The sequence below is a fragment of the Argentina silus genome, assembly GCF_951799395.1.
Source record: "Argentina silus genome assembly, chromosome: 7".
Lineage (NCBI taxonomy): Eukaryota > Metazoa > Chordata > Actinopteri > Argentiniformes > Argentinidae > Argentina > Argentina silus.
The window spans coordinates 10,296,688-10,311,274 of NC_139661.1; the positions used below are offsets into that span (position 1 = coordinate 10,296,688).

Below are 14,587 nucleotides of genomic sequence, written 5' to 3' on the forward strand. Positions count from 1 at the left end.
ACTCACAGCAGGCTGGTATCTTTCTCTGTTTGCAGTTTTTTTCTTTAGGGAGGGGTTTGAGTCAGTAAGAGTATGTGCATCTGCTTCAGCAGTGTCCTGAATGCTGCAGAGACAGATTGACCTGACCTGCCACTCCTGCCCCTGTCTGCCACCCCACTCTCTCCTCCTGCCTCGGTCACAGCACCCAATGTAATTGAGAATGCCAGGAGGAATCCAAAAGCCAGACTTATCTGAAATGCGGCCGTTTAGTAACATGATGATGATGATGATGATGAGAGAGTACAGTTAAATATTTATTTCAGTTTTAAGTTGGAGACATGAAGTGATGAAGAAACAGAATATGCGGGGGTATGATTCAACCATAAGACTATATAACATTGTAAAACCACTTATCCATGGCAGAAATGAGATTGAGGAGATAATTCTGTAAATAAATCTGTAAAATGTGTAAATCTATGCCCAGTGTACTATACCCTATTGGTGTGTGGAAAATAGGCTCAGTCAGAGGGCTAAACAGTGGAGAGGACATGTAAAACCATCACTCTCATAATAAAACAACAGGAGGAAGCCATATCCAACCTTATATCATTCAAGCACACCAGCCCACTCACATTTCATTTTGAAGAATGTCTGTTCAGAGAGTGTGCCAGATTTCATGAGTTCATTAGATTTGACTGTAGCAAAGCGTAGAAAGTGAAAGGGGTTTGGGATTCCCAGCATAATAGGTCCCCGCATAATAGGCATGGACTCCTGGGGTGAAATTATAAGGCCGACACCTTGTCTTTCACTGTAGCCAGTTACTCTGATCACCCTCCTGTAACAACCCCCCGCCCCCCCCCCCATTTCTTTTCACAGAGCCCCGACTAGACTGTACCAACCAAATCCTCTGTAAACAGGAGGGGGACTCTGCTGCAGTCTCATGAAAACAGCTTCATGACTGTCACACGTTAGCAGCTAGATAGAGCTGAATCAAAGTCAGCCATCACTCTTACCAGTAAGGTTGTGAGAGGATCCACCCCCCTCTATCCGTAGTCTGATTGACACTCACGTCTCTGCTCCCCTCCCCTCCATCCTCCCTTTGGTGAGCCAGTCAGGAGAGGAGACTGAACAAAGCCATGAGAGAGAGGAGCTGCTGTGGGAGTGAAAGAACTGACACTCACTGGCTCTGTCGCCTGGACAACCACGCACAGAGGAGGGAGGGGACAGAAAGAGGGAGAGGAGAAATAAAGAGAGTGAAAAACAAATCATTATTAATTGTGAAGGTATGAAGACTCCTTAACAGAGAGAAAGAGAGAGGTTTTGGTAAGTGCTGTATTGGAAAAGCAGAGCGACTGACTCTGAAACAGAAAAAAAATCTAAACAAGTACACACCAGGAGAACAAGTTTAAAATGAAATTACAGAGCACAGGTTTGCATCCTCAGCAGAGGTTCCCATAGGGTGGAACATTCCATCAATTGATACCTCTACTCACCAAACACAGGTAAGAGCCTCTGTTTCTCTATCATAAATCTCTATAATGAGTGGGGAAACGGTTAGATACAGTATGGATATGAAACACTTGACAACTTCTACATGATACAATAATTGAACATGTCGTTATGCCCAATTGAATAATGCATAGCAAAAAAGATGAGAGGCAGTGGATCGCAGGGAATCGCAAGGGAATCTTGTGTGCGTGCATCCTTTAAGGACCACAGCTGCATTAAATGGAGCTCTCAGGTGGATAGACAAGTTTCTAAGAGCTTTCTGTAATGTGCCTGAAAAGACTCATTTCAGGCCAGGCAGAGACTCATTTGAGCTATTGCATTTCAGGTATTGCATTTCAATTAGGCAGTGAAATTGCCTTGTAGATCTCTAGACAATCTCTGTCTTTTACAATCACTCACGCAGGTGTAGTGAGCTTTGTGCTTATATGTTGAGAGAGCCATGTATGTAAATATCAAACGAATCACATCATTTGGAGGATGTGAGTATGATGCATCTGTACTTGAACCATGGACCTCTGAATCAGGTGAGTGTGTGAAAAATAGAGACCCCCCCCCCCTCCCCCCTGTAGTGATGCTGCTCGGTGCTCATACATAAGCAATGTCTTACAGGAGCGCTTGGTAGAAATGAATGTCCCTTTAAATGATGTTGTATGCTCTCTGAATTCACACCACACTGAATGTGTGAGGCAGAAAAAATATAAAATCCATATTGGATGAGGGGAGGGGAAACATGAGGGGAGATGAAACAAAGAGCGAAAGACAGAAGGGAGCGCACTATTTTTAGCTCCTGTCAGTAAGGAAGGATACAAATCCCTCACCCTTAAAACACACACACACACACACACCTCAAGAGAAACTAAGTTGAAAGTCTCATCTGTGCCTGTTAGTTGGAGCACAGGTGGTGATAGTGGCTTAGTGACATACAGGCTTAAGGCATGCTGGGGGTGTTAAGAGGGCCTACATTACAGTTTTTCCCAATCCTTTAAACACGTTTCCTGAAACTATAGCTCAGTTTCTCAAAACTCTAAACACAAAACTGAAAAGAGTTAACCATTTTGGCAAAACTCTGTTCTCTCTTCTCAAAACTGATTATTTCCACCAAAACGATACACATCACCATACAAAACCATCAAAATACTGTTTATATATGTTGTGGCTTCATGAGGCCATGTTACATATTCAAATGTATAAAATTGTGTAGGAATTGTTTCCTTTTTCTCCTTTTTTAAGTTTAGTTTTTTTTGTCCCAAAATATGTTGCAATGTTAAGGTACATACAGTATAAAGACTGTTGCCATATTGTAATACAATACAATATATCAGAAATATTGCATTGACACAATCATTGTATCAGAATAGGATACAATGCAGATTTGTCTATCCAATGAGCTCCAATTCGCTTCCCAGAGTCAACTTAGTTGATACTGCAACATTGCTAGAGTTCTGAGAATACACAAATGTAAAACTCAAAACTCACAGTAATTGCACTGATAAGTAAAATGAAAAACACTACAATAAGAAAATGTTTAGATCGCCTTTCTGGGGATGTAATGATGAAATCACTGCACAAATACAAAAAGGTAACAAAGTACAAAGTAATTTGTTACTGTGATACAATAAAATGTTCAGTTGACTGTTTTTTGTAGGCCCACAAAATAAAAATATAAAATGTGGTAAAACAGATATACATGCAAATCAGTCCGCATCCAGCCTCCGATCCTGATCAGGCCAGAGGACCTCATCTACATCGCCTGTGATGTTCTCCCTGGCCAAGCAGTGGGGGAAAAAGTGTCTGTGAAAAGTATATACAGTATAGGCTACACATTTCATAAATGTAAGAAAAAACAACATTACACTATACATTTCTCTAAGCACAGTAGATATCCATAGAAACCATAAAGTTACTTATTATATATAAAGTTAATTACTGTAGAGAGTATAGAAGACTACTGAAGTGGTTACTCACCTATTTTCATCTCTAAATGCCCAGATAACTGAGGCTACCGTGAAGCGGCTCAAATTCGTCTGGACTCGCTGCCCAGCTTCAGTCAATGTTAGGCCATGATTGAGTACATGGTCAACCAAAGTTGCGCAGATTTCATTAGACATATTGGCTCGCCTTCCTCTTCTTCTTCCTCTTCTTCTTCTTCTTCTTCTTCTTCTTCTTCTTCTTCTTCTTCTTCTTCTTCTTCCTCCTCTTCCTCCTCCTCCTCCTCTTCTTCTTCCTCCTCTTCCTCCTCCTCCTCCTCTTCTTCTTCCTCCTCCTCCTCGCTGCTCCATTTTCCTCCCTAACACAGTAGATGTCACATGAGAAAACAGCAGATAGAGTGACAGACACTGGCATAGAACCCTGGACTGCTCTAGGGAGACGGTTGAATCTGTAGTTACAAGATAAGGTTACTCAGCACTCAAGGGTATTTTTTTTACACAATTTGTTATATAATACACATGTATAGTACACATGGCACTCTCTTGTCAACACATCTGAGCCTGTAGTGAGGGAAATGTTCTGCAAGAGTGAATATTATATTCACTTAATATGGACAATCAATACTACAGTGTGTGTCATAGAATTCTAAATATGGTAGAAATTCTCAACTCAAATCAATTTATCTTTGCTGCAGGGAACCTATCAATTCTGCTGGACTGCAGCTGCTTTTTGTTTTGTCCAATCTAATATGAGTCTGAAACTACATCATGAATCAGTGGGTAACACAGGTATACATCCAAAATCATGCTGACTGAACCAGATGGGAGAATGCTTTTGATATCTTTACAGCCAGCCTTTCCCCTATTCAGTGTTGCTTGCAGTACTCTACAGTTGTTATAATGCACATTAGATATTGTATAGCTGGCAGAGCGAGGCCCTTCTTCATCAACACCAGACAAAAGGATGTGTCTCAAGAGCCTGTCAGAGAGAGATTACAGGTCACAGTGATCTGTCAGATAGTGAAGGCACTACTGTACCTCCCAGGTCTAACCAGGTACTATAGACCCTACCCACGTCAACCTCAGCACATGTAAGTCAAATGGTACAACAGCAGAATGAGTCACCTGGGCGTATGTTGCTACCTGCTGCTTCGTCCTGAATGAGGAGAGAAGAACTGTCAAACCCAAGTGCTGTCCATCATTTTTAATGTGTAGTCATGTGTGCTGGTGTCTCCTCTACTGGTGGGAGTGTGGTGAGTCCTCCAATGATTTGCCTTCCACAGTAACTGTGCACTCAGCAGACAAACGATCATTAACATGAAATACACAGCGCTGTTTTAATAGCGTTCAGTCTGCATAACAGGTCTTTGAGGTGTGTGTGGGGCTAGCAAGTCTCCCCACAACTAATGAGCAATTCTGAGGATGTTGAAGCAAACATGGCAGTTATGTAATATGTACATGGCTGCCTGATTTAGAATTCCATGAATATTAAACAGCAGAGCACATGTCCTGCTTTTATCACAGATGTTCAGAGATGATAATTTGTATCAACGAGTGTCTGTTGGAGCTTAGGATTCTCTAGACCATCTCCCCCTCTCTCCCCTTTCCCCCCCTCTCCCCTCTCCTCTCTCTCTTTCTCCCTCCCTTCTTTGTCTCCTTCTCCCTCTTTCCCCCGCTCCTCTTTCTTTTCCTCCCTCCCTCTCCCTCTCCTCTCCCTACAGACATCCAGAGCCTAATGAATTTGTCCTCTAAAGGGACTGGGAGACACAGATGTTCCCACAGTGCAGGCAGATGTTGGGCTGCTCCCTTAGTGAGAGGCATCACTGGTGTCCTTCTCTGTCCTGAGGGATGAGCTGATCACCTCCTCGCCTCACCCAGATGACCCCAGAGTACTATTCTTTTTTTAAAATATATGTTTTTAGGGCATTTCTGCTTTATTGGGATAGAGACAGTAGAGATTGACAGGAAGGATTGGTGAGAGAGAGAGGAGGGATGACATGCAAGATATGTCGAGGGTCGGAATTGAACCAGGAACCTTGCGATTACATGGCATGCGCATTAGTGTGCTAGGCCACCAAAGTACTATTCTAAAGATAGTAGATGACTCGCCAGTTTGAGTTAGCAGGACTATTGCCACTTGAATACAAAGTGTCTGCAGCATCCTGTATAGAGTGAAAAGAGGAAGCAACTATAGCTTGACACTATCAGACAGAGGTTGTCCATCACAGGGGATGAAACACCTCTCGTATTCCACACCTCTCCCCTCTTGTCAGTAGTTAGACAAGTGAGATAATTTCATTTGCTGCACCTCAGGCAAGTCAACCATTGAGATGGAAAAAGTCAGCATAGTCTTACACTCTTGGGGAGACATTGGTTTGCACACACTGACAGAGTGAGTGAGAGGAATGAAATTGCCGCCCCATACCCGATCTAAGGCCCAAGCCATAGTGACCAGCATCTTAAACTGGGAGCTTAGCAGACTGTACCCACTGTTTTGGGCACTTGAGACAAGGTCCATCCTCTTTCTAAATGCTCACCTCGTGCTGAATAGGAATAGGAGTCTACTGCTGTTGAGAGACATATTTAATGGCCATGCCCTTGCTGGCTGTGCTTTCTGAATAACCTTTGATTGGTTTGTAAATCATCTGTATTTTGTGTTCTCCTGCCCAAGGACAGCAAAGGATCCACATGAGGCTAGTGAGCCATGATTAAGTACTGTGTGTCTTTGTGACAGGTGCTGCCATGGACCTGGAAGACGAGCCGTTGTTATTCCAGACCAGCTGGGATGGTGGTGAGGAGGAAGAGGAGCTAGAGGATGAGGAGGCAGATACACAGACAGAGGGGGGGAGCAGCGCCCCTGGTGACAGTGGGTTAAGGGGAGTGTGGAGGGCTGTGGGCTGGGTGTACACACAGCCCTGGGTGAGTGGAGTGGTCCTGGGAATGGGGGTCTTACTACCTTGTGCCCTGTCTGCCTACATGTTCTTATACTGCCCCCCACTGGACATAGACCTTTCCTACAGTGCCTTTGAGGTCCATAGCCACTTTTCTGCAGAGAGGTTTGATGCACTCACCATTGCTATAAAGACTCAGTTGGGTTCCTGGGACCGACACAGGCGGGACGTGGACGACTATGACACCACTGCTCTCCGGGAACTTCTATTGGAGAGACTGAAAAGACAGGGGGACGGAGTATCCAAAAGAACAGATAATGAGTGGCTACATCCTAAATCTCTGACAAACAACACGTTCAGAGGAGTGGCTATGCAAAAGAGTGGAGCTGCAGTGAGCAGCGCTGGACGGACAGAGGTCTATCAGAGTCACCCAGAGATAAAGAGGGATGGAGAGATTACTGATAGTACGGCAGAGGGGAGAGGGAAGGAGAGAGAGAAGCATGGAAACACAACAACACCTGTGAGTGGCGAGTCCTTAGAGGGAGACAGTGACAGTGACAGTGGAAAGTCTCTGATTAGAAAGCGTAGATTTGCTCCTAGCTTTCCCTACCTGCAGAGCCAGGCCCTGTGGAGGATTGAGCTGGTGTTTGTTGCACAAGGTGGGGGTGACAACAACAACATCTTCACCCCGGAGCGCCTACACACCATTCACCACGTAGAGCGCCTGCTCATGCAGCTGCCCCAGTTCCAGCAGTTCTGCTGGAAGCCCCTAGAGGTGTTGAGAGACCTGCCTCTGGGGCCTTCGTACTGCTCTCCACCCAGCTCCCTCCTCTCCTACCTCTTCCCCAGCGAACGTGATGGCAAGATATACTATGACGGCATGGGTCCTGACCTGGCAGACATCCATGGTGAGTCTCAGGTGCACAGAGGTAGACCTAAAACCTGCATCACATTGTGTGTCTATCTTGTTGTCCACTAAGCAGAGCAGCGACCATATAACTTTGGTCATGGCTCGTTTCTATTCTCAGGTGCCCTGAGTTTGGCCATCACCCACCCACAGTTCTACTGGTACGTGGATGAGAGTCTGGGCCCTGAGCGGCTGTCCTCCTCTCTCCTGCGCAGTGAGATCCACTTTGGAGCTCCCCTGCCCTCCTACTACTCTGTGCAAGACCGGCCTGAGGAACAGAGGCGCCGCTTCAAGAACTTTGTGGTTCAGTATGCTGACCTCCTGGCTCAGCAGTCCACCAGGTGGGTTATAAAGGCTCTCTTCCAATGCTGATGGTGCACTGTGTAAACCCCCAAGAGAACAAGAGGCCGTGTTCATCCACATAATGATAAGAAATTCCACATGGTTTACAGACATATAAAGTATAGTACATGAAAAGTGTAATTGTTCTTTTAATAACAACCACACAACATTCTTCCACTCTCCCCATGGGGTTGTCCCAGCCAGGTGAAGGTGTTGTATGGGGGCACAGAGCTTTTTGATAATGAGGTGAGACACATCTTCTACAGTGACATGTTGCTGGCTTTGATCAGTGGAGGCTGCATCACTCTGCTGGTCTATATCCTGACCTCCTTCTCAGGTGAGGTCCCATGCATACTCTCTCACCTGCTTTACTCCATGTGGACTTACAATTCTAATGTTTCCTATGGGATATATTATATGATGGTGCATATTGTTATTGCATTCTGGTGCATTGTTGTCTACTATATATTGTAAACAATGCAGTATGAGGTCTGACCCTTTGTCTTCGGTGTGTGTCTCTACAGTGTTCCTAACATTCTTTGGGCTGGCTAGTATTGGTCTGAGTTGCCTGGTGTCTCTCTTCCTCTATCATGTGGTCTTTGGGGTGAGATACCTGGGCATTCTCAATGGAGTAGCAGCCTTTGTGATTATTGGCATTGGTGAGTGACAATATGAACTACAGAATTCCTCTTATCTAGCTCGCTGATTGAGATATAAGCTAACCATTTTGTGGTGATAACTCCTCCTTCTGTCTGCTGTCTTCCCTGTCCCCAGGCGTGGATGATGTATTTGTGTTCATCAGCACCTTCAGACAGGCTTCTCACCTGGTTCATCCAGTGCAGCGGATGGTCTACACAGTCAAAACCGCTGGGCGGGCCACCTTCCTCACCTCTTTCACCACTGCAGCCGCCTACGCTGCCAACACCTTCTCTCAGGTACTGGGAGGAGACAAATATCAGCTATCATGTTCAACTAAGTGGATTGCTGCATGTTTCTATCTATATTGTAATTACCTCTCCAAAGGGAATGAACAGAAATGACTGGCTGGGAGGTGAACCATTCTATAATATATCTGTATATTTGTCGGTATGTGTATCACCTTCTATCATGTGACAAGCATAATAAATGTATTGAGGCTGCACACTCTTTTCTCTTACGTCCTTCCAATTAGATTCCAGCCGTGCATGACTTTGGTTTATTCATGGCCCTCATCGTCAGCTGCTGCTGGCTTTGGGTGTCCATCCTCATGCCTGCCGCCCTGTGTATCTGGAACCAGTGGGTTGAGCCCTGGGAAAATGCCTGTCTGAAATGGTGTGCCCCTACGTTTTCTTCTTTTTGTACTAGAGATGTAATGTCAGAGCTTCAATTGTGGTACCAGCTTTTTCGGCCTGTTTTCCATCATGAACACAGGGTGCATCTCTGCACATCTAAAGCTGCATCTCTCTGATACGTTTCCTCCTCCAGGTGGAAGGCACGTACAGGCCTATCAGTGAGCCACAGCCCTTTATCAGATGAAGATGAGGATGTGGCCCTCTTATCTGTGGAGATGGAGCCAGGTGAGATGCTTATCCTATTACTGCTGAATGAATGAAGGACAGAGGAATGAAAGGTAATAATGTCCAGACCATTCACTCCCTCTCTGTGTCTCACCATGTGTCACTAAGGCTCCTGTGACCCAGATGCTGATGCAGCCATATTGTCTCTGTCAATGGAGACGTCTCTCTGGCCCCCGGGGCAGGGGAGTGCAGGCGTGGTGAGCACTAACCTTCAGTGGGCACTGAGGCACTGGGTTGCAGAGCCAGTCGTGGAGAAACGCAAAGCCATTCTAGGTAAGGGCTCAGTCTTATAAGCCTTGTAAAACCAGCCCAATCTCATGAGCAGCTTGACCTGGCTAGTCTTCTGGGGCTGGTCTGATGTATTTGAATTATGTATGTATTCATATGCCATTTTAATAAGCTACTCATACTATCTATCTCTCCCCTCAGTGATCTAACCCAACTGACTGCCTCTCTTACAGTACATTCTTTATCTTGCTGAAAATAGGCGTCTACTTCCTGGTTCTGGTGGTGTCTGCTGGGTGCTGCTGCCTCCTGCAGCCAGCCACTCATGCCCCGCTACTGTTCCGCCCAGACACCAACCTCCAGGCCCTGCTAGGGCTGCGCAACAACCTCAGCGCCCAGGGCATCCCCTGCCAGATGTGCTCAGGTGAGACCATCAACCAGTGATAAATGGAGTAAAGAACCTAGATAGGTGTAAACCCATTCTACCATTAAACCCAAACAAAACTCAAACATCATGCTATTGTGTCTTTTTTCCTGCAGGTCTGTTTATGGAGAGACCCCACCTTCTGCACAGTACCACCCACACCATCCAATCAGTGCCTGGATTTCACCCCCAGAAACATGGTCCAAATTCAACCCCTCAGGGCCAAATCAATCCACACTCTCCCTCCAACTCCACAGGTAGTGGATCTACATGGGAATTAGATGAGGATGTTACCTTGCTGGGGGCATTTATAGCTGTGTATTTACATACACTTTTTCAACACTTCTTTTGAACAACAACCTTTCATTACAGGCCCTCTGCTGACGGTGCATGTCTCAAAGCTGGATGCTGGCGCTTCCATCACTCTGTACCGCTTCTCTCTGAATGCCAGTATGCCATCGCCCTGGAAAAACCTCAGTCCTGGACATGGAGAGGTGCCATCCTTTCAGGTTGGAAAACCCTCATAGAAAGACAAAGCAATATGAAACACAAAGATATTTCCCCACAGAGATGTTAGCTCTAAGTGATTTATCAAAAAATGACTGATTATCACCTCACCAACTGCATCATAAATAGAGGCTGACTGTGATTGACCTGGTGTCTCTAAACAGGCTTACAGTGGACCACACAGCAACTTCAGCAGCCGAATGACAGTGTGTGTGTCCCACGTGTACCACCCACACCTCCGCTGGATGATCACCTCCGAGTCCTGTGACCCATACCATGGCTGGAGAACAGAGTTCACCTTCTATGTGGCTGTGGCTGAGCAGCAGCACAGCAGGTGAGAGGGAATGATGATTGATGAAGGACCGAAAAATAGAAAATCAATCTCTCAGTCAGTCAAGCAAGCTGTTTCAAGGGCACGTTGGCAACAGTTTTCCTTGTGTCTCCCAGGAGGCTGTTCTTTGCCCAGCACAAGCTGAGTCCTCACGCTAGCCGAGTGTGTGCAGAGCCTCCTGGGTGTGTGATCAGCAGTGGGCCTGATGGACCCACACAGGGCACCTTCTACACACCAGTGCCCACTGGTAAGTCAGACAAAACGCCTGGAAGCAAAGGGCGTCATTACTATTCAGTTGCTAGAACTGCTTAAATCAGCTCTAGTTTTAATTTAAAGTATGTGTCATGAATTCTTAGCTGTGAATGCAAAAGAGTGACTCTTTTCCACATCTCTACTCTATCTTGAAGATTCCACCTTGACTAAAAAGTCCAAAACCTCAGGCTTTAACCCTTGTAGCGGTGGTGGGTGTGGCCAGCCGGCGGTGCGTCCACTGGTCGATACTGGAGCCATGGTATTTGTGGTGTTTGGAATACTGGGAGTCAACCGTACCCACCGCACAGACAACCACGTCATTGGGGACATGGTGAGAGGAAGGAGCTGAATAATGATTAAGATATCAAGGTGTCATTTAACAATGGTCACTGTGTTAGTGGCATTGACTCGCTCTGATATTCTCTCCAAAGGGCAGCGTTATATTGGATCCAAACTTTGACATCTTCCAAGAGATTGGGCATCTCTGTCAGATCTGTAAAGCCATCAGTGCTAATAAACAGCTTGTGAAGCCAGGAGGAGCCCAATGTCTACCCTCAGGTAAGCACCACACCACACACACAACAACGTCTGATTGGAATCAAACCTCACAGACTTTTGATGCTAATACGTCTCCAAACCCCTTGCCTTTCTCTATCTGACCGTCTCTCTCCCCCTCAGGAAACAAGCTGTCATCCATCCTGCCTCTACTGCACCCAGAATGCCACTCACTCCCTGAGCCCAACCTACTACCAGGCCAGCTGTCACATGGGGCAGTGGGTATGCATGGTGGCAACGTGCGCTGGCTGTCCATGGCTTTTGAGTCTGTGAGTGCCACTCTTGATCATGGTACACGATGTCATTAATTACAGCCCATGTATGTGCCAGTAACAGTGTCCATGTCATACTATCTGTCTGTTCCCTGTCAGACAACCTACAAGGGGAAATCCTCATTCCAGACTCACTCTGACTTCCTCCAATGGGAGACTTTCCTACAGGAGCAGCTATCTGCTCTCCCACAATCCTCGGCTCTAAAGCGCGGTTTCCAGACCTGTGAGCACTGGAAACAGATCTTTATGGAAATCATAGGCAAGTGGAGAGAACAGTTGTGATGCCTACAGCAACATTTTGTCAATAGCTTATAAATATGGTAATGTAATGTGTATATGCAGTATAAGTGTGTTACTGCAGATCTGGGTTGACTCTGTTCTCTATGGGTCATCTGTAGGTGTGGAGAGCGCCCTCTGCAGTCTGCTGCTGTCCCTGGCCATCTGTGTAGCAGCTGTGTCCGTTTTCACTGCCCATCCACTCCTGCTGCTGCCGATACTCCTCACCATCCTGGGTAAGACACTGTTGCTCAACCTCTACAGTATGTACAGGACTGGACTATAGTGTACATGTAGGGAAATGTTTCAAAGAATTAGACATTGTGCAACATTTTCAAGATAAGAATCAGTTATTATCATTGCGTTTAGACAGGTATGATGGGGTTAAAGAATGAATGTGACTCTGAACTGTGTGTGTCTGTGTGCAGGGGTCATCTGTCTGGTGATGGCAATCATGTACTGGTTGGGCTGGGAGATGGGGGCGGTGGAGGCCATCTCTCTGTCCATCCTGGTAGGCTCCTCAGTGGACTACTGTCTGCACCTGGTGGAGGGATTCCTCCTGGCAGGGGAAACCTCACCCTCCACACCCAGTCACAGCATGGTATGACACAACACCTTACATTTCATTCTATGTATCTAGTTTGCACAAAAGATTACAAAATAAACATATTCTACCAAAGGAAACGGTTGTTTATTTAATCCTGTGATCCACCTACTTTGATTATATAGTTCCTGAATGTAATTGGAACTGAATATGCCCGGGGCAATGAATAAGGAAGAGAGACTCATTATATCAATGTTTTGTTTTTTCTCAGGATCTTTCAGCCAAAAGGCAGAGGCGGACCCTGGATGCTATGAAGCACGTGGGTGTTGCTATAGTGTCCAGTGCTGTCACCACGGTGATCTCCACAGTCCCTCTCTTCTTCTGTGTCATCGTGCCTTTCGCCAAGTTTGGCCAGATAGTGGCCATCAACACAGCCGTGTCCATCTTGTTCACCCTGACTGTGACTGCAGCCATGTTGGCCACCATGGGCCCTGCTAACTTCACCAGGCCACCCAGGGCAGTCCTGAAGGCCAGTCTGGCTGTGCTGGCCACCACAGCCTTTGGTGCTGCCCTGTGCTGGGCAGGAGGGCAACTAGGACAAATCACCTGGCACACAGTCACCATGTGAACACACAGTTGTCACTTAACCACTACTATGAAGAGGTTCTAACCTCCATTTATATTATTCTTACAGCATATTCAGGAGGAAGGTTTCAGATGCAGGAAGTAAAACCTTATTTATCTGCAGTGGAGGAGTATATAACTTCTGTTCTAAGTGATATGGCTCGAACTGTATGCTGTCTGTACTTGAAGATCAGAGCATGGTCAGCTGAGGATAAGTCTGAAGTCTTTTGATTTGTGGATACGGCCTGCGGCCTAGACAGGAGGATGACAGAACTTGACTGATGTTGGGAAATGCTGCTTGAGTCATGTCCTTCTATTCACTTTATTCTGTTCCTATTAAAGGGGAAAGTTACTGACTGTTCCATGACCTGCTGTTGTTCACACTGACCTCACCTCTTGCAGTTGAATACTGCACGTAGAGACAGGTATAAACTCATAATTCAAAAAAGCTTGCCAAAAAAGATCACACTCCCTCATGATTCATGTTTTATCACGACTCATTTCTAAGTAAGTTTCTAAATGATATCTGATTGTTCGGATGTGAATGTCACTGCTATTATAATACGAGATGACTCGTGAGACGGTGAGACGGGAGGAGTGTATAAAACAGGGAAAACAGGTGTATCACTCTAGCTTAGTCTAAATGTGTGCATCTTGGTTAGATGTTGTGTGAAATGTAATGTATAAGTATCAATGCTGCTAACATACACACACACACACACACACACACACACACTTGAATGTACTATGTATCTATGCTGCCAACACACAGCCTCCCAATGGTTATATATGGTACTTTTCAAATCCACAGTACGTTTTTCAACCATCCTTATCCACCAATGCCACTCATTAACTACATTTTTACAGCTCTCAACCAATTCAGAGGTAATACCAGCTCTTGCAAACCTCTCAGATGAAGGCATTCAACACCCTCCACAAAGCACTTGATGGCACTTACTGTAACTCACTCTGCCCCCTCCACTGCTCCAGGCCATGTTGAGCACCATTGTATACCCTATCACACAGGCTCCGTCCTGCCCTGATGGCAGATCAATCCCATCGGTCAATTTATGTCTCACACTAATGGTTTTAAAGGGAGTTACTCAATTTCTGTTACTAGAGTAAGTCTGGTTGTTTGAGTGCTGTATCGCTGTAAGAAAAAAATAAAACAGGTATTTTGAGGGTTGTAGAAAATGCCTTTGTTCTATTCAATAAAGACTTGTAAAGGTTTAGTGCTTCCTCTGTCCTTAATTTGCTCTTCTTGCCTCTGGTTTTGCTTTGTTAAACAATGTCTCAGTGGAACAGGACTATTAAGAGAGTTGTCACAATCGGCTTAGTGTTACACACAGCCAATGTGAAAGTGAGGTTGACATGTCTCCTCTGGTGATGACAGTTAATAATTCATGACAAATAGCTCATAATAAATAATGAATGGCCATGTATGAATTTTTCATTTCAGTCATTA

At 45.5% G+C, this 14,587-nt stretch overlaps 1 protein-coding gene across 1 annotated transcript; it reads left to right on the top strand.

Annotated features, from left to right (window-relative positions):
• Positions 1-6,158: 6,158 nt before the first annotated feature.
• On the top strand, positions 6,159-13,126 carry disp3 (dispatched RND transporter family member 3; the record flags this gene model as incomplete). The annotated part of the gene is made up of 20 exons (XM_083674237.1): positions 6,159-7,215; positions 7,336-7,555; positions 7,757-7,893; positions 8,081-8,215; positions 8,331-8,491; positions 8,728-8,867; positions 9,021-9,112; positions 9,221-9,385; positions 9,600-9,761; positions 9,878-10,018; positions 10,134-10,270; positions 10,433-10,602; positions 10,716-10,846; positions 11,007-11,182; positions 11,283-11,409; positions 11,530-11,675; positions 11,778-11,937; positions 12,077-12,190; positions 12,383-12,555; positions 12,770-13,126. 20 exons carry the CDS (start codon positions 6,159-6,161, stop codon positions 13,124-13,126), a joined length of 4,101 nt encoding a protein of 1,366 aa, XP_083530363.1.
• Between the last annotated feature and the right edge of the window lie 1,461 nt (positions 13,127-14,587).